Source organism: Xenopus tropicalis, chromosome 5 (genome assembly GCF_000004195.4).
Source record: "Xenopus tropicalis strain Nigerian chromosome 5, UCB_Xtro_10.0, whole genome shotgun sequence".
Taxonomy (NCBI): domain Eukaryota; kingdom Metazoa; phylum Chordata; class Amphibia; order Anura; family Pipidae; genus Xenopus; species Xenopus tropicalis.
This window is the reverse complement of record NC_030681.2, coordinates 69065904-69085731: the sequence shown is the minus strand read 5'-3', so window position 1 is coordinate 69085731 and position 19828 is coordinate 69065904. Positions and strand designations below refer to the sequence as shown.

Sequence of the window (19828 nt, the reverse complement as noted above, 5' to 3'; positions counted from 1 at the left end):
AAGGCAGGATTTTACTGAAATCAGCCCTCAGGGTCTCTCAGCAAAAAACCTGAATGCTAACAGCATATATATATATAGAAATCGTCTCTACATCTTGACAAGTCCCCAGTGACCTTCTCTTCCTGTCACTATGGTTTCTCCATTACGTTCAACAAAACAATCAAAGATTGCAAATATGAAGAAGCCTTCCTTTTCAGAAGGTATCTTATAGTCCTGCTTTCTTTATTGGAATCTTTATAAAAAATGAAGACATTTGATGCAGTCAGAATAGTTACTATGGCTACTAAATTTCTGTTTAATCTACAGATCAGGTAAGATGCATCTTACTTTGCAAACTACTGGCAAACTAAAACAAAAGCAGCATAAATCTGATTTAGTTTCATTAATGATACTGTATATCCTTTTCCTCTATCAGATTTACATTTTTTCAAACATGCTGTTAAAGGGGTAGTTCACCTTTAAATTAACTTTGAACATGTTATAGCAACTTTGCTATTGGTCTTCATTATTCACTTTTTATCATTTTTTAACTACTTGCCTTTCTCTTCTGCATGTTTCCAGCTTTGAAATGGGGGCCATTGGCCCTGGCAGCTAAAAACTATTGCTCTGTAAGCTTACATTTGTATTACTTTTTTTTTTTTAATATTTTTATTTTTATTGAAGTTTTTCATACAAGCATCATTTTTGTTAATTGCGTACAAGCGTTGCATATACATTGTAGCGAAATAGCAGTTACATTTTTCTTATGTTTATCAAACATTTGTATCCAGTAGTGCACATACATGTGGGGATAAGCCATTAATACTGTCACTTTATATTAACATTAAATCGAATGTATCAATATTCAAAAGTGTCAGACCTTATTTGTGGTATAAAAGTCCGTAGGATACTTGTAAATGAAGTAAACAAGAAGCATTTGTATAGTTTGACTTACAAAATTAGATAACTTAATTAACTAAATTTGGCAAACATCTCGTTGGTAAATATCCAATCAATCTTGTTTTTGAACATTATGAAATTTATTGTAGGGGATTTCCAGGACTTAGGCCACTAAAAATATATGATAGAAGGTAGTCCCATGAGGGCTTCATAAGGGTTCTAACGTAAGTTTACGTGCAATACAGAGAAAATCAAATTATACACTCTCAACCAAAATCTGATTGCTTTAGGGCAGTGCCACTATACAGTACATGGGAGATAAGTTGCTGCAAACTGGAAGTTTTGAGAGAATTTTTGGAAATATTATCAAAATTGCTAATTTTAGGAAAGCTTTGCGGCTTGTTACTTTGGAGTAGAAAGACATGGGTACCCATTTTAGATTCAGGGGAATGTGTACCTTCCAAAAATATATGTCTTTCTGGGGTGAGCGTACTTTTTTGTAGCGTTATCCCACACAAAATTATGTAAATATGTTGATTTTCCAGAAGCTGAAATGACAGAAATGGCAGATCACATTGGGGCCCCTACATGCCACATACTTAGGTAAACCTATACATATTGTGCATCAAACTGTTCAGTGGACCCCTGGCATTCATATTTAGGGTGTTTTATCTTGGTACCTAATTATACCACTGGAGATAAGATGCTGCAAACTGGAAGCTTTGAGAGGATTTTTGGAAATATTATCAAAATTGCCAACTTTAGGAAAGCTTTGCTGCTTGCTACTTTAAAGTAGAAAGACATGGGTGCCGATTTTAGACTTGGGGGAATGTGTACTTTCCAAAAATATATGGCTTTCTGGGGTGAGCGTACTTTTTTGTAGCAGTATCCCACATATAATGATGTAAATATGTTGATTTTACAGAAGCTGAAATGACAGATCATATGGGGGTATGTTCACATTGGTAAACCTATACATATTGGGCATCAAACTGTTCAGTGGACCCCTGGCATTCATATTTAGGGTATTTTCTCTTGGTACCTAATGATATGTGGGAGATAAGATACTATAGACTGGAAGCTTTGAAGCGATTTTAAAGAAATTTCACAAATTTTGATAAAAATCAATAACTTTAGGAAAGCATTGCAACTTGGTAGTTTGGAGTAGGCAGTTCTACCTATTCTGGATTCCCCAGAATCTGTTCTTTCTAAAAATGTATAATTTTCTGGGATAAATCTTCTGTTAGTGGAATTTTTGGCCTTGAAACCTAAAGTATGCAGCTTTCTGGAGCAGTGCTTTGGAAATTTGGTAGTGTACTGCTGGGAGTTTTTGACCTATACAAGTGAGAAATCTCCATAAAACTATATATATTTGGTATTAGCACGTTCAGGAGACATGGGACTTTCCAAATCAGTTGTATTTTCATGCATAAAATAATTTTTGTTTCTGGTGTAGGTGTTTATATTATGGAAAATATTATTTTGTTCATTCTTTAGACATTTAGAAGCCTATATCTTGTTACAGAATTGGAATTACATAAAAAATTCCACCATATTTTGAAAGCTTAGGTTGTCCTGAAAACAACAGTATATAGTTTTCCTGGTTAAACTAAAAGTACCCCTGAGGAAAGGCCCCTAAAGTGAAAGTGCAAAATGTTCAAAAACTGTCTGGCAGTAGAAGTTCCACTTTGTCCAAAACGGCTGGCAGTGAAAAGGTTAAGTATGTGACAGTCATACAACTCTGGTATAATAAACCAATAATTATCAATGTTATGTTATGAATTTAAGTGGTGAATTCCTTCTTCCCATACAAACTTCCATAACTTGTGGTGCCTATGTAGGAATTGGTAATACCCCCAAAAAATATAGAGGCTTTGAAAAGATACTAATTTTTAATGCCCTGATGTGACTAATCCATGACATAATATTTCCCCCAGTTCTCCAAAGGGTTACCTATTTTACAATAAAAGGGCCCCACCCACTAGTTCTCAGGTAGGGAAGGAGGTTTTCTAAAGCGATACAGCAGTGATCCCAAACCAAGGGCTCATCACCCCATTTGATGTTGCTTCTAGTGGCCTCAAAGCAAGTGCCAATTTATAAATCTCTGGCTTGGAGGCAAGTTTTGGAAGCACAGAAACACAGTTTTACTCTAAGCAAAGCCTCTTGCAGGCTAGTAGTTCACATAGGACTACCAAAAAGCCAATCACAGTCCTTATTTGGCATCTCCAAAAAACATTTTCCATGCTTGAGTGGTTCACCAACACTTTTTACATCTTAGTGTGGCTCATGAGTAAAAAAAGATTTGGGATCCCTGCTATAGAGGAAGCAGACCCTGTGGTCTAGACACCCTTATTCCCTGGGCTTCCCCACAATAGCAGGGACTGCTTCCTCTATAATTATGCCACTGATTTCTGTAATCCTGTAGTAGGGATGTTGTATAGAAGTTTGGGTATATATGACTTACTTTGCTAATGTCATACATGCATCTGCCAGGAAAAGACATCCTTATTGCACGCTGACAAAAGTAGGACACTTACATTGAGGGATTTCATATCCACAGGCAGGGACAACCTGGGCGGCACAAGTGCTGATAAATAAGCACTTAAGATGGCCATATACAGTAAACTTAATATGGGAGATATCGGGCTAATTTTATCGCTTAGCCCTAGGGTAAAGGGCTAAATGGTGGGTATAGGGGTAAACGGCAGGTATAGGGGCTGTCGGACCGAGAACTGCATCCAACAGGGAAATCAAACCTGCCCGATTTTTTGTCAGATATTGATCGGGGGGACCCATACACGAGCAGATAAGCTGATGAATTGGTCTAAAGGGCTTCAATCGGCAGCTTAAACCTGTCCAGGTATGGCCACCTTAAGGGGCTCACTCTGGCCCCAGGGTTGGTCAGTGGGTGTATAGAGCAGCAGCAGATAAGGAAATAAATAGGAACATCAGTTCCTTTTCACTTTCTGCAGATCCAATCAATCTAACTGGACAAAGTGAAAAATATCATATGGATAAGTTTATTTCCCTACACAGTGACGGAGACAAAGTGAAAAATAGCATATGGTCATTCTCATATATGTAAAGTCATGCAGTAACTATCTGTTTGACCTACACACTGTTCATTCAGATATACTGGCTATGAATTTTCTTCTTCTGCCTAAAATGTCAGAAAGAAAATCTTTAATATTTTGGCAAAGGATAAGTTTATTTCCCTACACAGTGATGGAGACATGGAGTTTTACAAAAGGGTTTACATTATTACTGTTTATTTCTCCCGTATACATTATTGAGGGCCAGATTTAACAACTTATGAAATAAGAGCCCGCCACAGAAAAATTCACTAACTTCTATTTATTCCTACTTGTAACCTATAAGTGTTACATTGCTTCAGCTAACTTTAGTTTGTGATGCACTGTTTATGGAGCAGCAAAAACATGTTCTTCTACTTTATTTCAAATACTTTGAAATACTATGGAATCAGGGGCGCTTCTGCCATGAGGCGAGTTGAGAAACTCGCCTCAGGCGGCAGAAGCGCCCCAGTTACCAGGGGCGGCGATATGTCTAGAATCGCCCCTGTATGGAATCAAAGAAATTTGATCACAAATTCCAGTGATTATTGCATTTTTTGCTTTTTTCCTGGTATTTTGCACTGCACAGCATCATCTACACCTGCTTCTTTTCCTGACCAATTGTCTGTAGCAACCAATGAGGATGTACAGCACAAGGTCAGCTGAACAGACCAATTTGGAGAATGAGGAACTACAGACTTCTACTAACCAGATTAGTGAAAAAAAGCAAGATAATGATAGAGGTTTTAGAAATGACCACAGAATATGAGAAAGATCTTGACGAAGATATGGCCTTTATGAAGAATATTCTTGGGGAGATGGAAACCTTAAACCAGGAAATTACTGAGCTGAAAGCCGGAATAGTCACCCATCTTTAGCATCTGTTAAAGAAGACAAAGTCTCAGTCTTCAATATTCTGAGCTAGATGCAAGGAATAATCTTAATTTCTGTTACATGAATATATTTTTACACAGGGGTTAAGTATGAAAGGGACAAGTCCAGTAAGTTCAACTTTTGATGCAACTGGAGAATCGGACCAGTCTCTGGATCAACATTATACTAAGAATTTTAACATGAGTAGCTTTTTTCCCAATCACTAAAGGCAACCATCCCTTTTATGAATCTATCCAATTATCTCAATGCACAGACAAAATTCTACAACATCTCACCTTGAGATGCTGGGATGGCCCAATATATCCTCTTGAAGATTGAGGAATAAGAAGATTTTAAATGATCTAAATGTATTTTAGTTTAAAACAAAATGTTAATAAACATTTTATTGGGTTAGATGTATAAATATTGTGTTCATTGATGTGTTAATTTTATTTATCTTTTTCCTGTGATGCTGCAGTAGGGATACTATATAAAAGGCTGGGTATAATCCACTGACAAAGTAATTAACTTCTAACCCTATGTCACACTTACTCATAGAAGTCCAATTTAAATTCCTGTGTCTACGTATGGCACCAACTCTTAGTGATAGGTATAATATTTAAGGTTTATGTCACTGAGTCAGTGCATTCTGCCTGCTGGCATTACTAATTACTAATTTAGTTACTGACTTTCTCCTCCTCCAGTCATTCTTGTTAATAAAGAGAAATGTGTAACTATCTGTATTTCAGCCAGTAGATGGCGATCTAAGAATGCTACATTGGGACTACTACTTTGAACTGTATGGATTTACTTATTTTGGAAACTATTTTTTTAATTAATCTATTTAAACAGTTCTGTGGTATGACCTAAACTTGTTAGTTCCTGACCATTTGAGGATTCTTTTGGTTCTCTGAAAAATTGCTGAACCTTGAGTAAGGGTTTAAGCTGTATGAACAGCAATGTAGCCTAAACTAACACTGTGTTTTGTTGCAACGACCACAAATATGTATTTGAATATTTATAGAACACTTCAAAAAACAGTGGTCTTCCACCTGCATCTACTGTTGTTCTGGGTGTACTGGGCATTGTACTTTAGCAACTGCTAGAAATATGTATGTAGATATCGTCCAATGTATTTTCCTGCACACGAGATGAAAGCAGTATCTGTCTTTTTGTATTTCCTACACTGCTTTGTCTGTCAACATGTTCCATTGAAAGAATTCTACAGTAGTCAGCCCTTTTCCAGCCAAATTTCCAACAAGGCCTTGCATGCCTATATGATTCTCCTTCTTTTATATGAAGTATGCGCTCTGAGTAGTTAGCTTAGTGGTACAAATGGGTCAGTGATTTTTAAGTTATGGAATAAAAGTGATCATATTTATACTGCAGTTTATGATGAGTACGAAGGTCGGGGGGGTTTTTCCTCCCCTTTTTTTTTGTTTAAAGAATATTATGAAAAGAAAACAGCATATGCATGAAAGTTTATTTCATGTGGATACATTTACTCTACATGTCACAAAGGCAGAGGGTAAGGGCCATTTAATAAGGTGTCACAACAATACTGAAAATAGAGTGAGCGTCAAATTTTGGTGGCACAGCATGTACCTGCCATGATTTTGATTATTCTTTGCTGGCAACTATTGTTGATCCAAATATTTACAGTGCTGGATCTAAACAAATGAAAAGATTCAGTTGAAGTAACCCTGGTATGCTCTGAGCACCGATGGGTAAAGTGGCAAGAGGGCAGTTCCATAGGTAGATTGGGTGGACTCAGCTAGTCAACCCAATCAGACACAATGGTAACGGGTATAGGCAAAGAAGGAGTTTGATGACAGTCATGGGGCTGACCCTCAGCCTGTGTATTTCTACAGGCCGAGACTCGTGAGGCATCACGATTAGTGATAAGCGAATCTGTCCTGTTTTGCTTCGCTAAAAGAAATTTGTGAAACGCCGAAAACTTTGAGAAATTCAAAAATGACACACTTCAAAAAAAAATGTTGCATGTGTCAAAAAAATGCAGACCATGTCAAGAGAATTTTTTTTTGATTTGCGTCATTTTTTTGGTGCGCAGCAAATTTTTGTGCCTGTTTTACGGAAACATCAGCCAATTGCAAAATGAGGAAATTTGCATGAATCCATGCCATGCCTCTCATCACTAATCACAATTACTCCACTTGCAGACGCACATGACTTTAGGTGTGGCTGTCTAGAGGGTCACTTGCTCAGTCTCACACACCTTGCACACAGGTTAGACTAGTGTCACAGCACTCCAAAGACCAACCAACACCAACAACAACAGAACACATACAAACTTGTTGCCACCGCTCTCATACTTCTCGCACTGGTGATGAGAGATGCCAAGCACTCTAGTATTAAGAGGGTTATTGTAACTTAACTGACACACTCTCCCATCTAGCAGTCAAAAGGTTTTAAATTATGCCACCGATCCCATACAGACCAAACATCGCTACTGTGTGACCTGCCCAGATATTCCTAACTAAATCATGTTTGAGAGGCCATATTAAATTAAACCTATATCCAGATTTTTATACCACTGTATAACTGGTATGGGTTCTAAGGGGATAAATGTTTGTGAGTTTATGTTATGGTGTGACCACATCACTTATGATGGGTCCTAATGTAAACTCCCCTTTCGCTCCCCCACATGGAATGACTCTTATTAGCCAGTGCACCACAGGCTGTGTGTGATCATGACTGGATGGAAAGTCATTTTTTTTTTAAAATGCATGTACAGATTCGTAGAACTAATTTTAAAAACTTTGTAATATATGTCTGTGAAAACTTTTGTACCTGCTCTGAGATGCATACAATCATGTTTTCAGCTTTCTCTCTTCTCTTTTGAGTGTGATTCCCCCCTGTTCAATGGCCGCTGGCTGTCCTACTCCCTGGTGCTCTGAGAGCAGAAATTCTTGAAGAAGTATGTAGCTGTGAGGGCTACCCTTGACCCCTATCAGCCCTTATTAGCAGTTAAGCATGGGAGGGGCAGCCCATAAATCACAGCCAACCACTGCTGAATTTCAAGGGGGGGTCATGATCAAGGGAGAAGATGGAAAGCTGTAGAAATGATTGTCTGTTGTTTAATTTAGTGCAAAGAGTCTATACATGCACTTTTAAAAATGGACTTTACTTCCCTTTAAAGACAATGTTTATTTAAAGTAAACTGTGAGTATCCTGTGGACAAGAATATTGCAAATTGTCTTTTGTGTGGCTTTTGATTAACCTATATATGTTGAAACTTGGAGGTACATGAACAATTACTCTGTAGAGAGAGTTGTGAGCTGCAGCTTAAAACCTTGTACACAGTGACGGATTTCTTATCTGGGCTCCCCGCGGCCACTTCCATTCGCAGACGCGAACAAACAGCACGTCTCCCCCCGTGCATGCGTAGTCTTGCGAGCGGACATTTAAACTCACATACGAGAGTGGGGAGAGGTGCCCTTGCTCCGTATGGGAGCAAAATTTCACCCTAGGCCTGGGCCTTTCAGGCCTCACCACAAATCCGGGCCTGCTTGTACACTAATAATACCATGCCCTGAGAGGCCACTGACAGCTAGCACCCAATACTGTCTTCTGAATACTGACCACCTGAGGGCACCACCAATACTGCCTGTAAGAGAGGGGCCCATTAAAATGTACCAACCATACAACAGTCTAAGGATCTCCCCTATTGTCTGCAAAAAAGGAGCCCCTAATAATATGGGCCATGGAAGGTGGCCTCCAAAAATCACAGTAATAATTACAATCTGGGGTAACTACCTATTATGGATGCAAGAAAGGGGCCCCCAATGCCATTACCAGGGAGACTGCTACAGCTAAAGGCAGCGAGAGCTACAGGCATTTTGTAATAGAGGGGTAAATAGTAATATGAGAGTTGGCATGATACAATTGGGGTAAGTAGTAACGTAACTAAAATCTGAATGTGTATGGCCACCTTTACATTTGTCCCATGCATTTGTCATTTGACTGTCCCAGTTCCAACCTAATATTAAGAGACTTGTGTGGATCTGTCAGTTTTGTATTATATGTAAAAACCACGTGGGCATGCATGCTTTTGAGTTCTGAGCAGTATTAAATGACTGTTTATCCTTATGTAATACAAGGCACTAACCCCCATATATAATAAGAGACAATAAGTTTGCCAGGTGCAGTAATCCATAGCAATCAAAAGGATGTTTGATTTTGAACAGGTACCATAAATACTTTCCTGGTTTCTATGGGTTACTCCACTTGGTCTAGCTTAGTGCATTTTATTACATAATCACAATATACATCAGACTTTTCTATTAGTCCCATTATTTTTTAACCCATGCAACTACATCCAACTTGTAGGATGTGATCTGTCGATCCAACCCCATCCTACAACATCTCCCATGTAGTTCAGCCCTTAGTTGACATTCATGAGAAATAACTGCCTATGGAGGTTCTCAGCTGCAATGTCATCAATACGCGCTGATTGTCTGAACCAAATACCCTGTGGCAATCAACATAGATTTCCCTTTCCTGTTACATGCTATGCAGTTTTCCAGTCCCATGAACGTGTGCTGATATTTTGCATATTCTGCCTCTTTCTTGCAGCTCTTGCCAGGTTTGGCACCTGCACAGCACATCTTTCGCCCAACTGTCAGGGCCTGTTTGAGCAGGGAAGCAGACATTTTTGGATAATAAATGTGGCAATGAGAAACCCATGTTGCACTGCAGGCCTCGGAAGCATATAATGAAATGGTAGGGAGGTTTTTGATTAGGGGGCACAAAACACACTAGGGAGCGCTGACTCCGAGTGACAGTACTGTCTGTATTAGCCTAGAGCTGTAACAGTATGCTTCTGGAGATGACACCTTTGCTCTCTCCTAGTAGCTTTCAAAGTGTGTGCAGCTATTTCAAAGGATGGGGTTGGTCGGCGCAGGCCTATGTTCTTGTGTCCAGAAGTCCTAGGAAGGGGTTCCAGTACCCATTATACCATAGTCAAAGCCTGGCAAGGCTAGGGGCAAGAATGCTTGCAGCTGCCACTGTTCCACTCACTTCCAACTCCCCCATGCATCACCAAATCAACTCTTCTGCTCCTCAATATGCTTTGCTGAGGTGACAGAATACAGTACAAGTATGTGCCTAGGGTCCAAGCTCCCCCTTCCTGTTGCACCCAATGCATGTTCCTGCCCCTAGTTCTGGTCCTGCACAATTGGCTAAAGATCAGGATTAAGTTGCACATTGACAATAAAGGAAGGAAGGGAATAAGTGAGTGCTGTTCATGTATGCACACAGACACAGGACGACCCATATATAATGCACAAACAGATACAAATTCTGTACTCTGTATTAGGACGGAAGAGGATGACAGCAGCTTCTAGTGCAACAGGTTTTAATATGGTACAAACAAGTTGAGAGAAAAAAGGATAGACAGATAGTAGAGAGAGCTATTTCCAGCAGAGCAGCAAGATGCAGAAGTTTTATATGTAAAAGCAATGAGCACACAATATTAGTCAACACATAACATAAAACCTGCCTGATTGTCAGAGCTTAAGTGTCCGCTTTTAATTCAAAAAGCACTAAAGCACAGGTATAAATTGTGATCTGTCATTTAAGTCTGAGTGCCTTGCCTTGTGTTATTTTGCCCAGTGTTTTTATGGTTTCCCCATCTTTTGTTCTGGGTCACTCTTTGGAATAATGAAACTTTTTGAAACCCTGGACAGGAGAAATTAAAACCTGTGTCTTTTTATAATGCCATCAATTTATACCCAGCGAGTAAATATTGTAATATCTTCCATGATATCTTTTAAATGAGCAAACATAAAATGTATGCATTAAGCCCTGCAGATATATTCAGACTGGAATGTTAAAACTGTAAGATAATGTGCATGATTCGTTTTAATGATTAGTTCAGCAAAACTGCTATGGAATTATTTCATAAAGGGCATATTTTGTAAAATAAATGTATTTTTATATAGATCTATTGAAATCTCAGAGAATCAGTACAATTTGAGATGGCATTTTTATGTGGTTGGCAAATTGCCATCTTAAGTTGTGAGTTGAATGAGTTGTATGAGAATAAGTGTGGATCTAAACAGTGCATTACTTGTAACTATATACAAAAAACAGATTCATTCACTTCATCTATGACTATGAAAAAATATCAGATAAAACAGTTCATAAACTGTAACACCAAGAATGTCATTTACCTCCTAACTTGCACTAAGTGCATGAAACAATATGTTGGTCAGACAGGTAGAAAGCTTAAAGATAGGATAAGGGAACACATACTGAACATTACCAACGTTAACAGTCTTACCACTGTTGCGAAACACTTTTCTGAATGCTCAAATAGATCCCTGTCTTTCTTACAAGTTACAGGGATAGATAGAGCTATCCCTAGTCCTAGAGGGGGCAATATCTCTTCAGTATTAATTAGAAAAGAAACTAAGTGGATTTTCTTCCTAAAAACTCGACAACCACATGGTCTTAACTACGATTATGATGTTACTTGTTATGTATAATCACTTAAATCTAGCTTTTTTACAGTTATATATAAATTTAATGTATACTATGCTTAATATATCCTTATGTGAAATTAAGACTTTTTATCCACTCTCCCTAACCAAATGACCAATCAGTCTGATTGGCTGATTGTAAAATCTATCTCATTGGTCAACTTGTCTTTAAATATTGTGTACCGTGTTTAATGTATTAAGCCTATGACTAAGTACCCTATTGGTATGAAACGCGTAAGGCTATTTTGCTTTTACATATGGATAAAATAAAATAAAATTTATATTTTTTTAATTTAACTATATTCTACTGGCTGCATTTTTCTACTTTTGCAACAAAATTCGGAGTGCCTGCCCATCTTTATATTTGATTTCCTGTGATGGCTCCCCTTGCTGAATGGTCTGGGGCATGAGCACCCGGACCCACCGTCACTGTGGGTAAGAGTTTATATCTACAAAAAAGTGTGATCATACCCTATTGTGTTTTTAAGTTGTGAGTTGCAAGCTTGATTAGCACATAACAAAAAGGTTTTTTAAAATGACTCACAGTCAAAAATTAGAACACATTGCACATATTTTCTTACGTGGGGCTAAATTGTACTAGTGCAGTTGCCAATAATACCGATCAGCAAAAGGTATCAGTTATATGGAATTCCTAGTGAACCCTATGGTGTCTGATGCAAACTGCAAAGTATTGTGAGATAACCTGAAGTAAAGGGCACACAACTAATCAACAATAAGAGCATTAAAAGTTAAACGACAATGATACCCCAGGGATTCCTATACTATAGAAAAGGTGGCCAATATCAGCTGCTGATATTGGTACTTTAAACTAATACGGCATCTTATCTGTCCATGTATGGACACCACCAACAGGCCTCCCTGACCAACATCTGATGTCAATCGGGCAGGTTTGATTTTTCTGTCGGATCGGGGACTGCATCGGCTTGTTGATGCGGCCCCCGATCCGATGGTGCCTATGCCCGCCGGTTTTATATTTATCAAATAAGCCCAATATCGCCCACCCATAGGTGGACATATCAGTAGAAGATCCGCTCGCTTGGTTTCCTCGCCAAATTAGAGGATTTTACAGTGTTTGGGCACCTTACACACAGCATGCACTATATTTATTGTATGGTTAAGTTTATTATAGTTTTCCTAAATGAAAAGCATTTGGTGTAAACCAACACTTTAAAAGACTACAGAACTTCAGACATGCTTTTCTGACACATAAAAACACAGCACACAGTCACAAAATATAAAAAACAAATGTAACTTATTTCAACAAAAAAATGCTGATAATCCTTTAAATATGCAAATGTAACAGCAGATATAATGAAAAAAATAACATGCTCCTTTACATGGTAGTGTAAACCCAAAGGTCAAATTTTCGGGTACATTTACTAGCACTTTTACTGTGCACATTCGGACATAACTGCCACATTTTTACCCACAATGCTGTATATTTTCTTATATTTCCAGTGTCATTGCATCCACAACAGGGACATGCTCCTGACACAATTGTAGCCGATGTGTTAAATGTGTGCACTTGTGTCCCAGAGCTGCCACCACCTTTAGACAAAAGCCTTTAAAGTATGGGCTTTTTCATGTAAAGACTACAGCAAACTTAGCACAAGCATGGTTGTGGTCACAAACAATTCCTTTTTTATACTGAATGAAAATGCCTCAGAGCCAATTTTCATCTGGTACCATAACTTATAAGAAACAGCTATGTATGGAGGCTAAACCAACTCAATCTCTGTTATTATTGTTGCAGCTTAAAAGTGTAGTTTACATTTAAGTTTACTTTTTAGTATGCTACACCATGTCCTATTCCTGGCAACTTTTCATTTTGTCTTAATGTTTTATTTTTCATAGTTTATTAGTTGCCTTCTTGTTGCAGCTTACAACAAAAAAACTGTTGCTTTGTGTAGCTACCATTTTATTTCTATTGTTACTTTTTCTGTTCAGGCCTCTCCTATTCATCTTCCAGTCTTTTACTCAAACCACTACCTGGTTGCTAAGGTATGTGGAACCCTAGTAACCACACTGGTTGCTGACCTCATTCCAAATAAACATTTAACTTTCAAAACCAGGTCCCAACTTAACTAATGCTCTTGTGGCTGGATAAAAGCATATCCCGCCAACAGTATTCCAACATCTCCATGAGGATCTTCCCAGAAGAGCAGAAACTATAGCAGCAAGACCATATAACCTATTTATACAGCCCTTCTAAAGATCCTTCAACAAAGCAACTAGGTTTGACTGTTTAATTGGACATGATGCCCACTACAACACCTTTGCTCTACATGAGCAAACAATTAGGTTCCTTGTTCAATGCTTTCTAATCCTTGAATGTACTTCAGCTGGCCACAGGTGCTCAGTTTCCCATAAGCTTCTCTATATAGGCCTTCCAAGCTCATTCCCTGCCTATTGTAGATCAAGTTAGCTTGTTCCTGTGTCCTTTGATCCCTATTTCTTACTGTTATATTCTGGTTCCTGCCCTCGTCCTGTTGATTTCCTAGTTATGAGTTTTCCTCACAACTATATGCTGTTTATATTGTTATTACCAATGTAGTATTTAACAACAACCCTGTTAGTAAAAGTATGTTCTGTTCGTGTTTATTAGCAGCCACAGAGAATCCTAGACTCTATGGTTAAATACATTCTACAACCAAAGCCTTCTGTGAGTATGTGTGTCAAGACATTGCAACTAGGTCTATTCTATCTGCCTCCTTCTCTGAATTTTTGTTTAGCTATCATGAGTGCACCAATAGGAGTCTTTGGTTTCTTGTGTGTTGAGATTTTCTAGCAAGTAGCTGAGGGTCAGGCCCAAAGCCAAAGTTGGCTGTTATAGACAGGAGAGCACACTTAGAACCAGTTACTCCATAGGGCTTGAGTTTGCATTACATGGCAGTGCTACAAGGACATGGGTCTGTCCCTTTAATTTAGTTTCTAGTGGAATTTACGCAGCAGACTTATATTTCCAGTCCCGGATTTGTGCAGAGGCCATGCACGGCGGGGCGGGGGGTGTTTGCGGCCCGGGGAACTCGCATATGAAATCCGTCGATGCATATTTCATAGTGATGTCCTTATTATTACATCTGCAAAGGTACAGCACACAGGAAGAAAACAGGGCAACTGTATTATACTGTATAATTATCCTTAACAAGACATATAAACAGTGCAATTGCCATGTTTCTTCCCCCAGAATTCAAGTGTCTTTTCATTTTTAGTTGCACACTGTGCCTACCTCAATTGAGTCCTATTCAGCAAAATTACAGCAACTGTGTGTGCATGTTAAAGCAAATCAGATGCAATTGGCTGGAAGTCCATTGGCATAACTTCCGTTGTTTGCCATGTAAGTAATGTCTATGTCTGATTCTTTAGGCACAAGTTTGCTGTACCTATTGATGCTGGGTAGAAAAGGGAACCCTGGAGCTACAGTACACCTGGTCAGGATGTTGTGGTAGCCCCAGGGTTTCTCTACATCACTATGTACAGCAGCGCTCGATTTGAAACGGAAGGCAGGATCGACTGAATAGTGAGTGCATATTGCTGCAAGTACCTTTAATAAAAGTGATGTTGTGTGCAACTGACTGTGGGGACATTGCAGAGACTGCAACTGCACTTGTGGTCATAAACTAATCTCAATCTCAAATTAAACTTTTCCAGTATCAACTGCTTCACATTCGGTATATATTATGGGCCATGTCCCAGGAGTGCATGTGCAAGAGCACACCCCTTAGTGCCCATTACCTAAGCACTTGCACCCCCTGCATGCTGCCTTCTGCACTGAGCACCCCAATGTGGTTTGTTTTAAGATCTGTCACTAAAGCTGTTGAGAAAGGACCCATTTGCTGATTTTATGTAGGTCTACTTAAAGGAGAAAGAAAGAACATTTTTTATATAGATATATTTGGAAAGGGCATGAGCCCCTGTCTTTAATCGCTATATTAAAAACTTACCTGCTGCTTTTGGATAGGCGCACAATCCCTCAGAAGATTCGGCTGTGTCTGTAGTTTGGCGCCGACATTTTCAAAATCGCTGACGTCACTTCCCCCCTTCGCCTTTGCCTAATGCGCATGCGCAGCTTCGTGACCCCTTGACGTAACGCTTAAGACTGGCGCGCTCGTCTGTCAGGATCATATTTGCAATGTAAGTTTGGGGAAAGAAGTGTTTGAAGCGCTTAGGTTTTTTTAGTCTAATTGCGCTTGAGAGGGGCTTTCACTGTCAAACTGAATGATAAAAAAATAAATTATTTTAATAATAAATAAAATAAATTTAATTATGTTTGATGCTGGTTTTATGTGGGAGTGTGGGATGGCTGGTGGCTGTGGGCTGGCTGGGGATGTGGGACTGTGGCTGTGGGAGTGTGGGATGGCTGGTGGCTGTGGGCTGGCTGGGGATGTGGGACTGTGGCTGTGGGAGTGTGGGATGGCTGGTGGCTGTGGGCTGGCTGGGGATGTGGGACTGTGGCTGTGGGAGTGTGGGATAGCTGGGGATGTGGGACTGTGGGAGTGTGGGATGGCTGGTGGCTGTGGGATGGCTGGAGATGTGGGACTGTGGCTGTGGGAGTGTGGGATGGCTGGGGATGTGGGACTGTGGCTGTGGGAGTGTGGGGTGGCTGGCTGGAGATGTGGGACTGTGGCTGTGGGAGTGTGGGATGGCTGGGGATGTGGGACTGTGGCTGTGGGAGTGTGGGATGGCTGGAGATGTGGGACTGTGGCTGTGGGAGTGTGGGATGGCTGGTGGATGTGGGATGGCTGGAGATGTGGGACTGTGGCTGTGGGAGTGTAGGATGGCTGGTGGATGTGGGACTGTGGCTGTGGGAGTGTGGGATGGCTGGGGATGTGGGCTGGCTGGAGATGTGGGACTGTGGTTGTGGGATGGCTGGGGATGTGGGACTGTGGCTGTGGGAGTGTGGGATGGCTGGTGTATGTGGGATGGCTGGAGATGTGGGACTGTGGCTGTGGGAGTGTGGGATGGCTGGTGGATGTGGGATGGCTGGGGATGTGGGACTGTGGCTGTGGGAGTGTGGGATGGCTGGGGATGTGGGCTGGCTGGAGATGTGGGACTGTGGCTGTGGGAGTGTGGGATGGCTGGTGGATGTGGGATGGCTGGAGATGTGGGACTGTGGCTGTGGGAGTGTGGGATGGCTGGGGATGTGGGACTGTGGCTGTGGGAGTGTGGGATGGCTGGTGGCTGTGGGACTGTGGCTGTGGGATAGTGGGACTGGCTGTGGGATAGTGGGACTGGCTGTGGTATAGTGGGACTGGCTGTGGGATAGTGGGACTGTGGCTGTGGGGTAGCTGGTATAGTAGGGAGAGATGGTGCCTATAGTAGCAGTAGGGGGATTATAGACTCTGGGAAGGGACTGAGGCTGTGGGATAGCAGGTATAGTAGGGAGAAATGGTGCCTATAGTAGCAGTGGGATAATAGCCTCTGGGAAGGGACTGGGGCTGTGGGATAGCAGGTGGTAGCTTTCTGCTCTATCCAGCTCGATTTCAGCACAGCAAATGCAGCCAGAGGCACTGTGCAGGACTAGAAAAAACACAGGAGCATTCCGATTCGACAGTAGGGGGGGTCAAACATTTCTTCAGAGACTGCAGATCTTGAAAGGAAAAAAAAAAAAAACGGAGCTCTCTGCTGTGCACTGAGCATGTCTGTGTCCTGGACAATCTGTGTTCAGTGAGACAGGAAGCTGCACAGGCTTAGAGCAGGTACTGCATTTACTGACAAGACTTTTCCATGTCAGAGCCAGATTAAGCAACAGCACGGTGAGTTCAGGAAATATGTTAAGGACTGTGTTAAGGCTAAGTTATTGAGCTCATGTTGTTTTTAGACTTTCCTTGTCCTTTAAATTACATTTGTAAGTTCAGTTTTATACCTTTTTGATAAGTTTTAACAAAGTTGCCCCTCTTGTTTTAAATTTGACATATTCCTAAATAAAGTGTCAGTAACCCCCATAGGCAGGTGTCTGAACTGTGTCCGATTAGTCAAAGCTTATCAGTTTATTGCACTTACAATGTTTTGTTCTTGTTCAGTCCAGTGATATCATCTGTGACTATTCCAGTAAATGACACACAGTAAATAACTCAGCATGCATTTTTAAACACAGGGGCACCAAAACTTTTACATATGCAGTCTGTCAGTTTTATTTTTAAATGACATATTTTAATAACTATTTGGACCATTTTACACCAAAGTTTTTTTGTGCAAAATAAACATATGAGATTTATAGATGTGCCCCCAGATTATAAATACTTTAACTTGGAACTGCAGTAGCACATTAAGATAAACTCACAGCCACAAAAGAGATGGAATGACTCAGAAACAAGCACACAATCTCTCACACACATCATGTGACCAGACTGTGGCTCAGTTCAAGGTGAAACAAAACAATGCATTTAGTATCAGGGATGCGGCAGCTGCCAGAGAAGACCCGCAATGTTATCAGGACACAGGACATCTTGACACTTTTAAAAAGAAATTTGTCAAGTGGCAGTAAATAATGCCTCGTGTAGTACTGACAAGTTCCTCCATTGCTGCCCAATCCCTCCCCTCCTCCTCTTGTGTGGCTCCCCTGACAGATGCTGTATATCAGTCCCAGCAATGTAGTGAACGTGCATCTGTTCCTCTAGTAACAAGCCATTTATTGAACATTGCCTACTGCCCATTGCTGTGTGACCGTGTTGTAATGAGTGGCTCATTGTGAGTATGAGGAAGCAGAGCGCCATGGGCTCCTCCTTTGCCTCATTGCATATGGTGATGTTGAAGTAGGAGGCGGCTCCTTAGGACGGAGTTGCAAGAAGGCAGTTTGGGAGCACAGGCTCAAGCTTCTCCAGTAGCTACGGGCATTATGCTGGGCTCACCATGAGCTGGCGGCCTCACAGTACCCACGGAGTGGTCCTGACAGCTTACCACGCCAGTAACAAAGCCGCGGCAGGTAGCAATGTGTCGAACGGCGCCGAAGGCTCCCCCAGAAGGTAAGCACCTGAGTCTGTGCTGAGGAAGCCATCGCTCAGAGCTGCTGGGATACGCAGCCAAAACACACCTGTTGGGGCAGGAGGAGTCACTTCGCCCGGGGAGGGAAGGTGTTTGTTATTGTGGCTGGCAATGGAGCTTTGCAACACAGGGATCTGCTTGTTTGTTCTTATGTACAAGGTGCGCTGCGATTCCAAACATAAGCGGTGGAGCTTTGCCTAACATGAGCCTGTCAGAATAATTGCAGGATAATTCAAATAAAGTATTTAATCTGTCCGTTCCGCCTTAACTACTTGAGACGAATGCAGTGCTAGTACCTGTTATATCTGTATTGTGAGGTCCATGGTTTGTGTAAAAGTGTGAAAAAAGATTATTTATATGTATTTTTGAATTTAATTTTTTTTCTGCATTGCCCATTGTGAAAGCCACTGGTACTTCTGTCAAGGAGTATGTTGGGCTGGGGGCCCAGTCCATATACAACTGCATAAAAAATAGTGCTGCTGTTCTGCCCACACCACCCCACCGCAAAACAGTCCCCAAGAGCAGCTCCTGCTATCACTAAAGATGAAATGATACTGCAGATACAACAAACACACACTACAAACTGATCTGTACTGTAATCTGTACTGTAAAGTAAATCTTCAGTTAGTGCTTGGGTTCTAGCATAGGCGGAGGGTGACTTTTTTTGTTTGGGGAGGCTAAAGATGGGCCCTACAGAGTCTGACCTATAGCTAATGTCAGATTTAGTGGATTCACTGCTGGTATAAAAAATTAACTTCCCAACTACCTCTTGCTGTTCCCACTGACTCCCAGGGATACTGTGCAAAAGTGCGGGTGGGGGTGCTTTTTTTTAACCCTAAAATGCTTAGGATGTAAAAGCATTCATACATGCACTTCTGTTAGGGGTTCTCTATACATTTGTGTTTGTGATCAGTTAGCTTCAAGGGGTAGTTCACATTTAAATTAACTTTTAATATAAGGTAGACATTGATATTCTGAGACAATTTGCAATTGGTCCTCTTTTATTTTTAATGGTTTTTCGGTTATTTAGCTTATTGTTCAGCAGCTCTCCATTTGGTATTTCAGCAGCTATCTGGTTGCTAGGGTCTTATTTACCAGGTAGTGGTTTAAACAAGAGATGGGAATATGAATAGTTAAGGGGCCTGCATGGAAAAATAAAACTGTAGCTTCACAGAGCAATACTTTTTGGTCAGTGACCCTCATTTGAAAGCTGGAAAGAGGCAGAAGCCTAGGAAGACCAATTGCAAAGTTGCTAGGAATAGGCCATTCTATAACATACTACAAGTTAACTTAAAAGTGAACCTCCCCTTTAGATGTGTTTTAAGTTAGCTTTATAGAGAGAGAGGCAGCAGGTACTGACATCCCAGGCACATTATATACAGTGAGACGCAATCTTTATATACAAAACCAGCATATTATATGCCATGAGGAGCAGTGGGTACTGATGGCAGATATTCAGGCACTGGCACTATAACACTGGCACAGATACACAACATT

The 19828-nt window shown here is 40.7% G+C and overlaps 1 protein-coding gene across 2 annotated transcripts in view; it reads left to right on the top strand.

Moving 5' to 3' along the window:
- Nucleotides 1-226: 226 nt before the first annotated feature.
- arhgap18 (Rho GTPase activating protein 18) overlaps nt 227-19828 on the top strand; it is a 78898-nt gene continuing 59296 nt past the window's right edge. Inside the window, exon 1 of one of the 2 annotated variants that reach the window (XM_031901785.1) lies at nt 227-311. In XM_031901785.1, coding sequence (XP_031757645.1) covers nt 244-311 — 68 coding nt within the window. In that variant the 5' untranslated portion in view covers nt 227-243. Of the gene's footprint in view, nt 312-17913; nt 18313-19828 lie in introns of those variants that run through there. The other variant, NM_001078868.1, reaches the window with a different exon arrangement.